The 15,451-nt window shown below is 42.1% G+C and overlaps 1 protein-coding gene across 3 annotated transcripts in view; it reads left to right on the forward strand.

Annotated features, from left to right (window-relative positions):
* Window positions 1-15,451, forward strand: part of LOC122540019 (integrin beta-3-like) — a 99,762-nt gene that overhangs the window by 48,135 nt on the left and 36,176 nt on the right. For all 3 annotated transcript variants that reach the window (XR_006309230.1, XM_043675308.1, XM_043675309.1), the window contains exons 6-10: window positions 969-1,130; window positions 3,108-3,203; window positions 6,272-6,361; window positions 6,839-6,973; window positions 13,275-13,707. Coding sequence is in view for 2 of the 3 variants with exons in the window: in XM_043675308.1 (XP_043531243.1) it covers window positions 969-1,130; window positions 3,108-3,203; window positions 6,272-6,361; window positions 6,839-6,973; window positions 13,275-13,707 (916 nt within the window). In the remaining variant the exon portion in view is untranslated. The remainder of the gene's footprint in view (window positions 1-968; window positions 1,131-3,107; window positions 3,204-6,271; window positions 6,362-6,838; window positions 6,974-13,274; window positions 13,708-15,451) is intronic.

Here is a 15,451-nt window from a genome sequence, read left to right on the forward strand (position 1 = left end):
AACAGACACTAGCCACCGCACCAGCACTAGGGCTCCCTGATCTGAAAAATCCTTTTCACCTCTTTTGTAGTGAAAATAATGGCAATCAGTCTGCAGTAGTGTTACACAACAAGTTCCAGCCTGTGGGACATTATTCAGCTAAAATGGATCTCGTCATGATGAAATAATAGTCATGTGTTCGAGCCATCCAGTGTGCTACCTGTGCACTAATGACATCCTCCCCCTTGACACAGCTGCGGACGGTGATAAAACACTCTCCACACGGTATAGTCCAGTTATTGGAAACTGGCAAACTGAGAGGCGGCAAGCTAAATGGGAAGTCACACTGTTGTCAGAAGACAAGTACATGAAAGTGGTTAAAGATCAGAGAGAGAACCCAGCAAACTATGTGAATCAGGAAGGAGAAACACATGATTGTATCCCCTTCATGGAGCAGGAAGAGAAGAGACAGGGTCGAGTTAAGGAAGAGCCATCAGAGGGACCAGATGTGAAATTAATGTTTATGGGTGGAGTACAGAAGTATTATGATGGTGAGGCCTGGACACGGTGGGCTGTGGTTAATTTAGCAGGAAAAAAGATAGAAGGATGTCAGTGTGCACAGGTAGCCAAACTAAAAGTATTAACTGCCGCCCTGCAATTAGGTAAGGACAAAGGATTAACATCTACACAGACAGTAGATATGCCTTCAATGTAGTCCATGACTGCATGATAGCATTGACAATATGAGATTACACTGTTACCCTTAAATAATTGCTATTAATTATTTTTCAGCCAGTAGCAATGTCACTAAGTGTGAGACATCCAAATCCCATCAGAGATTCAATGGATGCAGTAATACTTTTTCTACGATTTTTTGGAATGTTTGCCATATTTTGTTACGTGTGTGTGTGCGTGTGTGTCAGGGGTGGGGGTGGGGTAGTTGCTGGGAGGCATGTGAATGCTTCTAATGAATCCTTTGTTTGCTTCAGGATGATATCGGTTGGCGTCAGGAGGCCACACACATGTTGGTCTTTGTTACTGATGCTGGCTCACACTTCGCACTGGACGGCAGGCTGGCTGGTATCACCCGCCCTAATGATGGGCATTGCCATATGAATCTGAACAATGAGTACAATGCCTCCACTATCCTGGTACGTTCAGAAAGCAATATAGTTCCAATGGGGTGACGGCGCGGAATGTTTAAAGGCTGCTGGCTCCATCAAGTTCCCACCATGCATTGCACTTCAGCTGTCTGAAGCACTGGTTGAAAATTCTAGGTACATGCACTTGATTTCTGAAGAGCATTCATCCATTTTGAGATCGCCCAGTCTACTACTCTCTCCAGCCTATCCCACTCTCACAGCCACCAGTCTCCCAGTAGCACTGGTCTACAGTCATCAAGTATTCACTTTCTCAATCTACATCTGCTGTTGAGACCCTCCAATCTCTATCAGCTAGACAAACATTGTCCAGTTCACTCTGCAGGGTGTTAGCGGTCCTTTCCACCAACTGTCATGAAATTGTAATAAAATTTTCATCACACAACACAATTGTCAGGCAAGACCCAGGGGGATGTTTTTCTCTGAGTCAGATGGTTGTGGTTAAAACATATGCCGGTACAATGTTGAGGGACTGCTGCATTCTTGTAGGTAATGCCTCTTAAACACAATGTTAAACTGAGGCTCCAGCTAGACATAAGAACGAGGAGTAAACTATCTGGCCCATTGAGCCTGCTCTGCCATTCGATAAGATTATGGCTGATCTTGTCACGGACTCAGCTCTACTTACCTGCCCGCTTACCATAATACTTAATTCCTTTACTGTTCAAAAGTCTGTATTTGCCTTAAAAACATTCAGCGAAGTAGCCTCAACTGCTATACTGGGCAGGGAACTTCACAGGTTCATAATCTTTTGGGCGAAGAAGTTCCTCCTCAACTCAGTCTTAAATCTGCTTTCCCTTATTTTTGAAGCTATGCCCCCTAGTTCTAGCTTCACCCACCAGTGGAAACAACCTCCCTGCTTCTATCTTATCTATTCCCTTCATAAATTTGAATGGCACTGTTTTGAAGAGTTTGCTGGTGTCCACACATTGAAAAAGAAACAAATTTCACCCTGTTTATTTAACAGTCACAAATCATACAATCAGGTAACAATTTTCTCACTTTCCAGTCAGAGTGGCATGCCATAAGTTATGAGGATGGACTGCCCAGAGTTAATGACATGAGTGTGAGGGGAGAAATGGGATCATGGTGAATAGCATCTCACTGATAAACTGTGACAATTAGCTTTCCAATCTCTTAAGATCCTACTGTGAGATATGTTACAACACAGCGGTGAATCCCTCTGCTAAATAAAGCAAACACCCAGAAAAGCTCACCTCACCTCATAATCTGTTGACATAATATGGTGACAGAGAACTCCCAAATTCCACTATTTAAAGAAAAGATATCAATTTATTCCTTAACTCTAAAAGTGACCATTGAACAACAACTATTTACAACTCTAAGCCTCCTTTCCCTTAACTGCTCCAACTCTATAACAATATACTGTTTCAATAGCCACCCATATTAAAATTACATCAACTTAATTTCAAAACCAGACAGTGGCTGTCGTCTTCGGTGTCTTCTGGCTTTTACTGGAAAGATATTTCATATGAAAAAAGTACCTTTGATAGAGAGTGTTTTGAATGTCAGTCTCTCTCTAAATGGCAGGTATTCTCACTGGCTAACTTTCAAAGTGTCTGCTTCTTTATACCTCTAACGTCAGATCATCTCATTGGTTCAAATGTTGACAAAACAGTAAATTCAAAATCGATTGGGTTTTAGTATCCTGAGGCAGAATTTAAACTGATTGGTTAAATTAAAATGGTTGTAAACAAAGCAACCAAAACATAGGCATTTGTTTTCCAGCCAAATATTACATATTTTCAATTTTCCAGTGCAGTCTGAGGCTGCTAGTCAGTCACATGACAGGTGCCTGCAAGCTCTCACTGCAAAACAGCTTTCTCTCTCTTTTAATGGTACAGTACGCTCCTTCAACAGATATTAAAACTGAACCAGGGCTTAAGAGAGGAGTTTTACTTTAAGTATTTGGAAACAAAACTCATCTCCATATGTTTCATGTTTCAGGATTACCCATCACTTGCTATGCTGGCTGAAAAACTCACGGAGAATAACATCTTTCTGATCTTTGCAGTCACTGGTTCGGTCACTGAGATATACAGGGTAAGCTTTAGAAAACTGTAAGATCCTCAAGAAAAGAAGAAGTGACAAACCCAAAGGTCGATGCAGCTTCCTAATGACATTGTCAGTTCTGCTAATGGGTTCACAGCGTCCTTTCCTGTCCCAGAGGACAGACAGGGAAACCTAAACAGGAGGTCGCCCCTGCACTGAATTCTAAATCTCAACTAATTATCTCATCTAAACACAAACCCTGATTAGTCTCTTTCTGTTGGTTTAACCTGTGCTCATTTTCATTCTCTCAAAGAATGTAATCATTGTTGGCTAGTTATGTTCTCTATAACTCTATTGTTCTGTGTAGATCTATGTGTAACACAGATATGCAAGAAATATGCCCGAAACGTCGATTCTCCTTCTCCTTTGATGCTGCCTGACCTGCTGCGCTTTTCCAGCAACACATTTTTAAGCTAATGCAAGAAATCAATCCAGGGAATGGTGCCTCAGAGCTGGGAATGTCACTTGCTTGGCCACTATTGATTACCCAGAGCTAATTGCCATTGAGGATGTGGTACAGAGCCCACATCCTGAACTACCACAGTCAGTGTGTGGGTACACCCACAGTGCTGTTAGGAAGGCAGTTGCAAGATTTTGAGAGAGTGACAGCGAATGATGATATACTTCCAGGTCTGGATGGTATACAGCTTGGGGAGGAGCTTGCAGATAGGAGTATTCCCACGTATTGTATAAGGCACTAGGTACCTGAAAGAATTAACTGACATCACAAGATAATCTTCATCCATCTAAAGGAACTTACCTGGGTGGACTTAATCAGAGCTGCACAGATTTCTCCATGTGTTCATCAGAGAGTATAGTTAGCAGAATGTCCAGTATATGTTAACAACGTACTCTTACATTGACTCTGATGTCTTTGGCAGACAATCATGTATCTTAGATGTAATGTAACTAGCTAGTACGTATGTTGTAATAAGCCCGGAATCTTGGTTGAAATCATTTGTTACCAGCTTTACTCACTTGGTATAAGGAGCTTCAGTAGAAAGATTGGTGGCATCCAATCTACCATGATTAAAAGACCAAGTAATTACTTTGTAGATTGGGCAGCACGGTGGCTCAGTGGTTAACACTGCTACCTCACAACGCCAGGGACCTGGGTTCGATTCCAGCCTCGGGTGACTGTCTGCGTGCAATTTGCACATTCTCCCCGTGTCTGCGTGGCTTTCCTCCAGGTGCTCTGATTTCCTCCTACAGTCCAAAGATGTGCGGGTCAGGTGAATTGGCCATACTAAATTGCCCATAGTGTTAGGTGCATTAGTCAGGGGTTAATGTGGGGAATGGGTCTGGGTGGGTTACTCTCCAGAGGGTCGGTGTGGACTTGCTGGGTCAAAGGGCCTGTTTCCATACTGTAGGGAATCTAATCTAATCTATTATTTTCCACTTCATTCATACTCCTTCACAATTTATTATTCACAGCCGAGAATTATCCACCCATTCCTTGGCCTCCCCCGTGTACCAGTCCACTGCCTAGGGTCTCCCATGAACCAGTCCACTCCCTGCACCCCCTCCCCCATGTACTAGCCCATCCCCTGGGGTCTCATACCAATTCACTTGCTGCACCCTCATCCCCCACCTACTAGCCCACTCCCTGGGGTCTTCCAACATACCAGCCTACGCCCCGGGTCTCCCTTTCCCCAGCCTATTCTCTGATCTCTCCCAAAATACCAGCCCACTCCGTAGGGTCTCCCATGCACCAGCCCACTCCCTTGCTTCCCGTTTATTTTTTGACTAAAAGATATTGAATGAGCAATTTGCATCTGCCTTCACATTATGAATGAGTATCACAGTGCTGTCTGTGAAATTGGAGATATTTGACTTAATAAAAATAGATAGTAAAGGGAAGTGATAAAGGTCATAATCGCAGCAAATTAACATAATGCCTAGCCAAAGTGGGGTGAGAAATGGGGATTAACAAGGAAGTCAGTACAAAGAGCACAGCTGAGACACTAAATGGACACTCTACTTCTCTCTATGGCAGTATCTTTTTTTTGGTAATGTCATACTGGAAGAGAAGGTAGTTGAAGCATTGGGTGACAGGTATCGAAACAATACAATAAAACAAAGAACTATAGATTCCGGATATCTAAAATAAAAACAGAAATTGCTGGAGAAACTCTGTAGGTCTGGCAGTATCTGTGATAAGAGATAACGTTTCAGGTCTGGTGGCTCTTCATCTAGTGAAGAGTCACTTGACTTGAAACATTGCTCTGCTTTCTTCCTACTGAGGCTGCCAGAACTGCTGAGTTTCTGCAGCAATTTCTGTTTCTGTAACAAAAACAATGTTAGTTATTAACCAACATCCCTCGGACAGCACCTTCTAACTCTACAACAGCAGATACTCCCCATTTGCAAATTTCTGTCCAAGCCAGTCACCATCTTGGTTGGAAATATCGTCAGTGTCAAAATCTCTCAAAATCTCTCCGTGGGTTGACTGTGGGTTGACCTACTGTACATGGAACTATAGCATGCCAAAAAGGCAACTCACTACCACCTTCTCAAAAACAGTCATGGTGCCAGAGGACCAGAGAATTGTGAATGTTGTACCCTTCATTAAAAGAAGGTATGAGGATAAGCCCAGTTAGGACAAGCAGTCAATTTAGGGATAACAAAAGTATTAGGCATACAATGAACTTTGACAAACATGCATTAATTAAGTAAAAGCTGCATAGATTTGTTGCCTCTTCAGTTGAACTTCATTTCTGGGCTTCTGTCTGTCAGTTTCCACAAAACGAGGAGGCTGATACATACAGCAATGGTAACAAATTGTTAAAGCCATACTTCAACTTCAGACACAAACAATTTCTGGGAAAAATCCTTACTTTCAGAAGTGTGTGATGTTCACATTAGTGCCTGTACAAAATCACTGACAACAAGCTGGAATTAGGGAATGGATCAATACAAGGGATGAGCTTGAAATGGAGTAACAGGTTGGGATGACAGTGAAATCAATTGATAACTGGCTTGATTGTCAATGTGAGGGGATATGTTGAAGCTTTCAGACGAATGAAGCCTTATGTTGCGTAATCTTGCTTACTCCACAGAGTTACACTAAAATGCTTCCTGGTTCTACAGTTGGGACTATTTCCAGGGACTCCAGCAATGTCCTAGATATCATCATTGATGCCTATCAGGTAAGCTTGAACACAGCTTGCAGAGGTAATTGTTTGAATCAACATTGTCATTTACCTGAGGAGCAATGATTAAGGCTCCTGTAATTGCTCCTGCTCCTTCTCCCAAGGAGCTCCATCCCAAATGACATGAATTCTGGATTATTAAAGGAGGTCAGGAAGGAGACATCTGGCAGAATTCTCCAATACTGTTTGGAAATGGGAAAAGTGCCACCAAGGAATGCAGGCTGAGGGATGTCTCATCTCTGTTCAAGAGAGGAAAGAGAGATAAACCAGTGGAAAATAGAACAAGCTCATATATAACTGGAAATGATAAATTAAAAATCCACAGGTCAAGGAACTGAGAGGTGAGGGAAACTGTTGATAAAGGAATATTAGTCCAAGGAACTGCAGATAAGACATTGATAGGCCCGGGACAGCAGGACAAGCAAGAACAAAACTCGGCTTTAAACTAATGTCCGTGTTCTTCCTTATCTTCAGAGAATCCGCTCCATTGTAGAAATGGAAGTTTTGAATCTGCCAAAGGAACTGTCAGTAACCTTCGATGCTCACTGTGGAGATAATGGATTTTTCCCAGGACAGCGAGTCTGCTCCGGGCTGAAGATTGGAGACACAGTAAGTAGAGCAAAAGGCAGCCCACTGAGCAGAGCTAAACACCAGCCTGTAGCATGGTAACAAGCACTTATACCCTTAGTCAATGCCCATCGCAACACAGCAAAGCTGGTTTTGGATCAGAAATATTGTATTGTCGGCACTTCAACACTCAGAATCCCAAAGCAACATTCTGAGATTTGTTCTGTGGGGTTCTAGTTCTTGCGCAGTCACTGCAGACCTTTGTAACTGTGCTCTTTGAGGTGAGCTTTGACTCCAATTTTCAGTCCCAGGTTAGAACCACTGAGACCATACATTTCCTGATCCTGCAAACCCAATCCTGGAAAAGCTTTTCCAGAAAGCTGAATGTTTATTTCACAGTATTGGAGTATCCTAAGAGATGGACAGTGTGAATGTGAGAAGGTGCCACTGGCTATGGATGAACCTGGCCACAAGGCATGCCTCCCTGCGCTGGCACCAAACTGCAGCACAATGGAAAAAAAAAGAGTGAAATCCAAAGCATTGCTCCACCCCTTGACCTCCACATCCTCACCTCCCCCAAACACAATGCCCACATCCCATCTGTGCTGACCCGTGTCAATTCAGTCAGCCCATGTCCCTCTATCCATCCCCAATAGCACCTCTACCTCTAATGCCCCTTTACCCATGCACATGACACCTCATTACTCTCATGCTAACCTACGCTGTAGTACTCACCATCCAGCCCTTTGTAGCCCCAATGCCAAATTAGTGCCAACTCATACCACCACATAGCCCTACTATATTTTCCTGCCCTTTACATTGTAACTCATCACCTCGAGTGAAGCTCAGGAGCCACGTTGACATAACATAATGTTAGGAGAAAGTGAGGACTGCAGATGCTGGTCTTGCGAGTCGAAAAGTGTGACACTAGAAAAACACAGCTGGTCAGGCAGCATCCGAGGAACAGGAGAGTTGATAGTTCGGGCATAAGCTCTTCATTAGGAATTCCTGATTGGCAGAAGCTTTGCTATAGACAGTGCAGTTTCAACAATTTTTATGATTCGTCAAAATGGACAACATCTGCTGAATAATCCTGAATGTATGAAAACTTTGCTGTCAATCAATTCAGGATTGTCAGTCAGACTCTTAGCATGACACACTTGTACGCAGTGTTCCTTTGGCTTTCTACGTACAGATCAGCAAGTTGATGAGGATTTCAGCAGTGAGTCTGGTTCTGGTTTTCACATTGAATAAAGTAAAAATCAATGTGTCAGCTATTAGGTCATCCTTTTCCGGTTCCTCAATACTGAACACTCCTTCCTATCCTATCTCCCCCTGTTGTGGACCAGACAAAACTTCTTGAAAATATTTTAAGAAGGTAGTCTAGACACTAACTTTTTTCTTACTTTAAAGGCACCTGCGAAATGCTATGTTCTAGATGCAATTTGACGGGTCAAACTACTCAATGTTAAGCAAAACACAATTTATTCAAACACTATAGTTAAAATATAACAAAAGAAAGAGGAACTTGGAATTACTTAACTCTGTTAGCAATCTTAACAGATTAATAGATATAGTAACTATTACTAATTAAATGTTACAATATGGTAACATTCCGTAAACAGACCCCAAGACAAAATTTGAAATTCAGAAATCAGATTTTCCCACACGCAACGCCTGCAGTAGGAAGAGAAACCTCAGCTTCTCGCTGTAACTGAGATAAGGGAAGAATATCTTCTACTTCTACTTCTTCAAAACTCCTGCAACTTTTGTCCAATTTCAAAGCTTAAAAAAAAAAGCTAGAAATCCTGGTCTTTGAGAACTGGCCACACCCATTCAGGCTGTTTTACTGTTCCAACTTTTTTAAAAAATCCCAAGCCCTCACATGTGGTTTATGTTATCTTAGACTGCTCGATACCTCTCATTCAATCTCTCAAAAGAAACCAGACAAAATACACTTCTTGAAGTCATAGCATCATCACACTTCCCCTACTGTCTTTTTCTCTTTCTCCCACCTCAACCCAATCCCCTGCTGCTTTCCCATCATTCCTGACTGCCCTTCACCTCCTCCTTATTCCTGTCTCTCCTTGAAGTTTTCCCCTCCCTTCTCCTTCTCTTATCTTTCTCCCATCTCTCCCACCTCCATCCTTTCTCTCCATCTTGTTCTCTGCTCAGTCCAAGAGGTGATATTATTAGAAGCTCCTCAAAGAATGAAAGGTTTTGACAGGGTTGTTAAGAAGGCATACAGTGTTTTAGCTTTTATTAATAGAGGGATCGAGTTCCGGAACCATGAGGTTATGCTACAGCTGTACAAAACTCTGGTGCGGCCACACTTGGAGTATTATGTACAGTTCTGGTCACCGCATTATAAGAAGAATGTGGAAGCTTTGGAAAGGGGGCAGAGAAGATTTACTAGGATGCTGCATAGTATGGATGGAAGATCTTATGAGGAAAGGCTGAGTGACTTGAGGTTGTTTTCGTTAGAGAGAAGAAGGTTGAGAGGTGACTTAATAGAGACATATAAATAATCAGAGGGTTAGATAGGGTGGACAGGGAGAGCCTTTTTCCAAGAATGGTGACGGCGAGCACAAGGGGGCATAGCTTTAAATTGAGGGGTGATAGATATAGGACAGATGTCAGAGGTAGTTTCTTTACTCAGAGAGTAGTAAGGGTATGGAATGCTTTGCCTGCAACGGTAGTAGATTCGCCAACTTTAAGTACATTTAAGTCGTCATTGGACAAGCATATGGACGTACATGGAATAGTGTAGGTTAGATGGGCTTCAGATTGGTATAACAGGTCGGCGCAACATCGAGGGCCAAAGGGCCTGCACTGCGCTGTAATGTTCTATGTTCTATGTTTTGATAGGTAGAAGCAGCATAGATATTCCCACTTGTTTGGAAGTTTAAGCCTAGAGGACATCAATATACAATAATCCAATAAGAAATTCAGTAGAAGCATTGTCACCTAGGGAGTGTGAGAATGCAGAACTTGCTACAGTATAGAACAGTTGAAGTTATTGTATTAATGGGAAACTAGATAATTACATGCCAATAGGGTGAAAGGTGGTAAGAGGGAAGGAGACTGGTGCGGTTCTTGAGTGATAACAAAACCAAGGGTTCAATTCTTGTTCCATCTAAGGTTACCCTGAAAGACTTCCTTCTCAACTTCTCCCTTCGCCTGAGGTGTGGTGACCCTTGGGTTAAACTGCCACATATCATCTCTCTCTAATGAGACAGCATCTAATGGTACTCCAAGATGATGGTTTAAAGAGCTAGTACTATAACCTGGATACAACAGTCAGAATTCAGTTAGAACATAGAACATTACAGCGTAGTACAGGCCCTTTGGCCCTCGAAATTATGCTGACCTGTGATACCAATCTGAAACCCATCTAACCAATACCATTCCATTATCATCCATATGTTTATCCAATGATAGAACATAATTAAATAGTTTTACATCATGTTAAAGAGAGAAAGATTTTACCCCATCCACATCACCCTTGTGGCACATGTCCCTGTGTAAACATTTCAGACTGAGCATTGCCAAAGGTGTAAATGAGAAATGTCTTGTGACATAAATTCCTTGTCAATGTCTAATCTACCTTATATTTTTAACCCATTTGTGACATTTCACAAGAACAGCTAGGGACCAACTTACTGCTGAACACAGGGCCCACATGGTTTTGAGCACCGAAGCCTCTTGTGGATATTACTAATTGACTTCAGCAATAGATGCCATGGAAACCACAGTCACCATGTGTCTAAGGAGCTGGTTCTGAAGAAGCTCTTCCCTCAATCTTACCTCATGTGCAGCATCAATTACTACATTACATTCCTTCAATAATAATTGCAATTAAGTTTTAAATTCCTTTTATGTAATAAAGAATTAGATTGTAATTACAGAACTTCCCAAACTGCAAAGGCGAGCCTAATTAAAAAGTATCCCAGGGCCTAAGCCGAAGTGATTAAAAGACAACAGGAAGTTCTGACGTTTTTTAATTCCTTCAAGATTAACAAAATATCTTAACACTTCATGTTCCAAATTCTTTTTGAACCTAATGGACTAATGACTGGTACTTCAAACAAAGCACTGAGCTCAACATGTCCATGTCAGCATTTAAGCTAAACGCAAGCTTCCTTGAAACTATCAGTATCCTATTCCTTTCTCCATTTTGCTCTCATCAAGAATTTACAGGATCCCTACAGTGTGGAGACAGGACCTTCGGCCCAACAAATCCACACTTACACTCCGAAGAGTAACCCACCCAAACCCATTCCCCTTACCTTATATTTATCCCTGACTAATACACCTAACCTACACATCCCTGAACACTATGGGCAATTTAGCACGGTCAATTCACTTAACCTGCACATCTCTGGACTGCGGGAGAAAACCGGAGCACCCAGAGGAAACCCGCATAGACATAGGGAGGATGTGCAAACTCCACACAGACAATCACCCGAAGCTGGAATAGAGCCCAGGTCCCTGGCTTTGTGAGGCAGCAGTTCTAACTACTGAGCCACCGTGCCACTCCTAAAGGAATCCCCTTAAAGGAATCAAGAACTATTTTTATACTGGAGATGGTAGACATGAGTGAAAGAATGGTCAGGTAGGATTTCAGAAATCTTCTGAAGAAGATGGTAGACATGAAGATGGATAGGGAAGGAATATCAGAGCTTGTTGTTGTTGTTGGCATGGACCATGCCATGCCTGTAATGCAATGCCATGCCTACCAGCTGCAAACTCTGCTGAGAAAGACCCTTTGGATGTTCTGCCAGTTGGGCAGCATTATACCATTGTCTGGAATTAGGTCCCAAGAGGTGAAAATCTCTCCTGATAGCAGCTTCTAACCAATCAGATTCTGGTAATACCTGTGCTTGGCAGGAGGCTGAGAGAGAAAACCCAGATTTCAAGGATCCAGGAGAAAGGGAAGTGGTTTTTGTGGCGGCTGGACTTGCAGGGATAGAGATCATGAGGAGAGGGTGCAAGGGATTTGGAAGCAAGTGCAGGAGTTGGCTATCACTCTTGACGTCAACGTTCTTGATCAGGCACCAAGTCCCTTTGATCAAGGACCAGATGGACTCTATCCTTGTTGTGGAAGGGAAGAGAATCAATTGTACCTCGCTCTTCTAAGAATACAAGGAACTACCTGTGGACTAGCATTAGAGACCAGTGCAGAGAGATGGTGACATGGCGAGGAGTTTATTGCTTTCCACTCTAATGACATTCCTCTCACTGCGTTAATGATAAGTTATCACATAAACTGCAGAAACAGTTAAGCATTAGTAGTGCTATAATGACAGGGCTCTATTATAAACGTCTGCTCAAACCATAAGCAGTTATTTCAATTTGTAGACACAGGCAGATGTTGTTCGATTTTTAAAGGGCAGGGGATTTAAATAACATACCAAAAGAGAAATGCTGGAAAATCTCAGTAGGTCTGGGAGCATCTGTAAGGAGAGAAAAGAGCTGACGTTTCGAGTCTAACTGACCCTTTATCAAAGACCTACTGAGATTTTCCAGCATTTCTCTTTTGGTTTCAGATTCCAGCATCCACAGTAATTTGCTTTTATCCAGATTTAAGTAACATGATAGTTTGACAGTTCCACAAACCGTATCCACCCTTCATGAGCTTTTATGCCTTCTCTAAAAATTGTAACACCTACAGTGTGGGATGTGACCCTTGTTCTAGTGAAATTGGTGTCTGTACGAACTCAGCACTGAGGTCAGAAGTTCGGAAGAAGAGTCATACCAGGTACAAAATGCTTTTCTCTCCACAGATGCTACCAGACCTGCTGAGTTTCTGCAGCATTCTTTGTGATTGTGTCAAAATGATCTTGTCAGATTGGTGTTTCCCCCAAAGTATGAGTCAAATAATGACAGCTAATACACAGACTGATGCCCACAGCACACGTTCAAACTCCATATAAGACACTTATTGTCAACCTCTCCTCTTAGCTAAGGTATAGTGACCCTAAGTTTAAACTGCTGCCAGTCATCTCTCTGTATTGAGACAGCAGCCCTTTATTAGCTATCAATATCAACCCAAGTGCAATAATTATTACATATGGAGTAATAATGGCCTATGAATTATGACACAATGAATTCAGATAGACTTTAAAACTTGTACTCTTCCTATGACCTGGCCAACATTCTTCCTTGAATCCACTCCACCAAAGATCATTCTGGTCATTCAACTTGTCGTTGGTGGAATAATGGCATAAGTTGATTACCAAATTTACCTTTCTTATTGCAGTGACAGTGTTTTAAGGAAGATGTACAGCACTTCAAAGTATCTTTAGCTTTGTAAAAATAGAAATTCTTTCCTTGTCCGCAGGTTAATTTCACGGTGAAATTGGAAGCCAGGGAGTGCCCAGTCGGTGAAAAAGTGAAGACCTTTACGGTGAAACCCATTCTGTTTAGGGATTCCCTGGAGGTGACAGTCGATTTCAACTGTGACTGTGAGTGTGAGAAAGACGCTGTAGAAAACAGCACTCGGTGCTCTAATGGCAATGGGACCTACGAGTGTGGAGTGTGCAAGTGTCTCCCAGGCCGCCTTGGACCATCCTGTGAGTGCACAGACAGTGATTTCTCAGTGACTGAAGAGGCCTCCTGCACCCCAGAGGGAGGCGGGCCCATTTGCAGTAACCGGGGGGATTGCTTCTGTGGACAGTGCGTCTGCCACAACAGTGACTTTGGGATCATATCCGGCAAGTTCTGTGAATGCGATGACTTTTCTTGTGGACGCTTCAAGGGCAAACTGTGCTCAGGTGAGTTGCAAAATCCACTACTACTTGAAAATGTCGATCAATAGTCTCAACACTTGTCCATCACCAGCGAGTAAGAGGCGCCTGTCACTGCCTCCCCTGGATTCCCACAGGATTCCTTTATTTGATACATCCTCACAAAGACTTTGGCTCAAACATGTACAAAGTCAAACATGTACAAGAGTAAGCTTCTTGGCCTTTGAGTCTCCTCTGCCATTCAATAAGATTGTGGCTGATCTGATTATCACCTCAACTCTACATTCCTGAATCAGCCCAATTAATCTTTCCCCCACCCTCTGGATAATCAAGAACCTATATACCACTGCCTTAAAAATATTTAAAGATTCAGCATCCACTGCCTTTTGAAGAAGGAAATTCCAAAGATTCACAACCCTCTGAGATGTTTTTTTCCTTATCTCTGTTTTTAAACCTTATTCTTAACCTTTGACCCCTAGTTCTATATTCACCCATAAGAGGAAACATCCTTTCAATGTCCATCCAGTTAAGTCACCTCAGGACATTTATCAGTAATTATAAATTAGTGATTTGGAGTCAAATTCTCGAAACAGGGCTTAAATAAGTATTATCTTAAAATCATCTTGCTGCATGCAAATTGCATGCCACAATTTATACATTATTCCATTACAACCATTATGAAGATAAGACTGGGGAAGTTAGATTGGTTCTCCTTACAGAAACATAGGCTGAAAGGAGATTTGATAGAGGTATTCAAGATCTGTCTGTGTAGAGCAAATAGTGAAAAACTGTTCCTTATTCATGACCACACCGAGAATGAGAGACAACAGATTGAAAGTAATTGGCAAAAGGAACAAAAACAAGTGGCCAGACTTGGAATACCAGGGAGTGTGATGGAGGCAGATTCAGTTGAAAATATTCATTAGGGAATTAAACTGTTATCTGTAAAGGAAAAGTGTGCAGAAGTACTGGGTGAACACAGGAGACTGATAAAGAGAGAAATGTTTATTTAGAGATCCACTGCTGACAGAATGAGCTCAATGGCCTCTTTCTAGACCCTAACAATGCTATAATTCTGTGAGCACTTAGTTGGTTGTAAAGTCTTTTGGAAGATCCAGTGGTCATGAAAAGGGCTATATAAATGAATTCCATTTTTTGAGGAAGGGTCACTGCACCCAAAATATTAACTCTGATTTCTATCCACAGATGCTGCCAGACCTGCTAAGCTTTTCCAGCAATTTCAGTTTTTGTTTCCATTTTATTTATTTGGTCTGACATGTTTGATCACTAATTTTACACAGGTTTAACAGCTGTAGCCATCTTGAAATGAGACGATTGCAAATAGTTGAATTTTAGTTGAAACACCATTCATGCCCTGTGTTTATTTCATTCTGGTTTTATTCAGGCTTATCATAAGACAAGCTCAATGGCATGAATCAGGCAGGCCCCAGATATTTATAAAAGCTGGGGAAGATGGAAATGCAGACAACCTGCTCGGTGTAACGACAGAGTTTCACTTGAATCTTTTTAATCTGCAGCCAGTCAGATTTTGAGGAAGTGGAATTTAGGGAGAGAGCACACTGTTGATCATCAACTCACAAGCAGTGCCGGAAAGGCGCCTTTTTGAAAATGTATTTATTCATGGGATACGGGCATCGCTGCCTGGGCCAGCATTTATTGCTCATCCCTAATTCTTATTAAGAAGGCAGAGATGAGCTGCTTTCATGAACTGCTGCATTACATCAGAGAAAGAAAAAAACAACTGAGGAAT

Source organism: Chiloscyllium plagiosum, chromosome 33, assembly GCF_004010195.1.
Source record: "Chiloscyllium plagiosum isolate BGI_BamShark_2017 chromosome 33, ASM401019v2, whole genome shotgun sequence".
Classification (NCBI taxonomy): Eukaryota; Metazoa; Chordata; class Chondrichthyes; order Orectolobiformes; family Hemiscylliidae; genus Chiloscyllium; species Chiloscyllium plagiosum.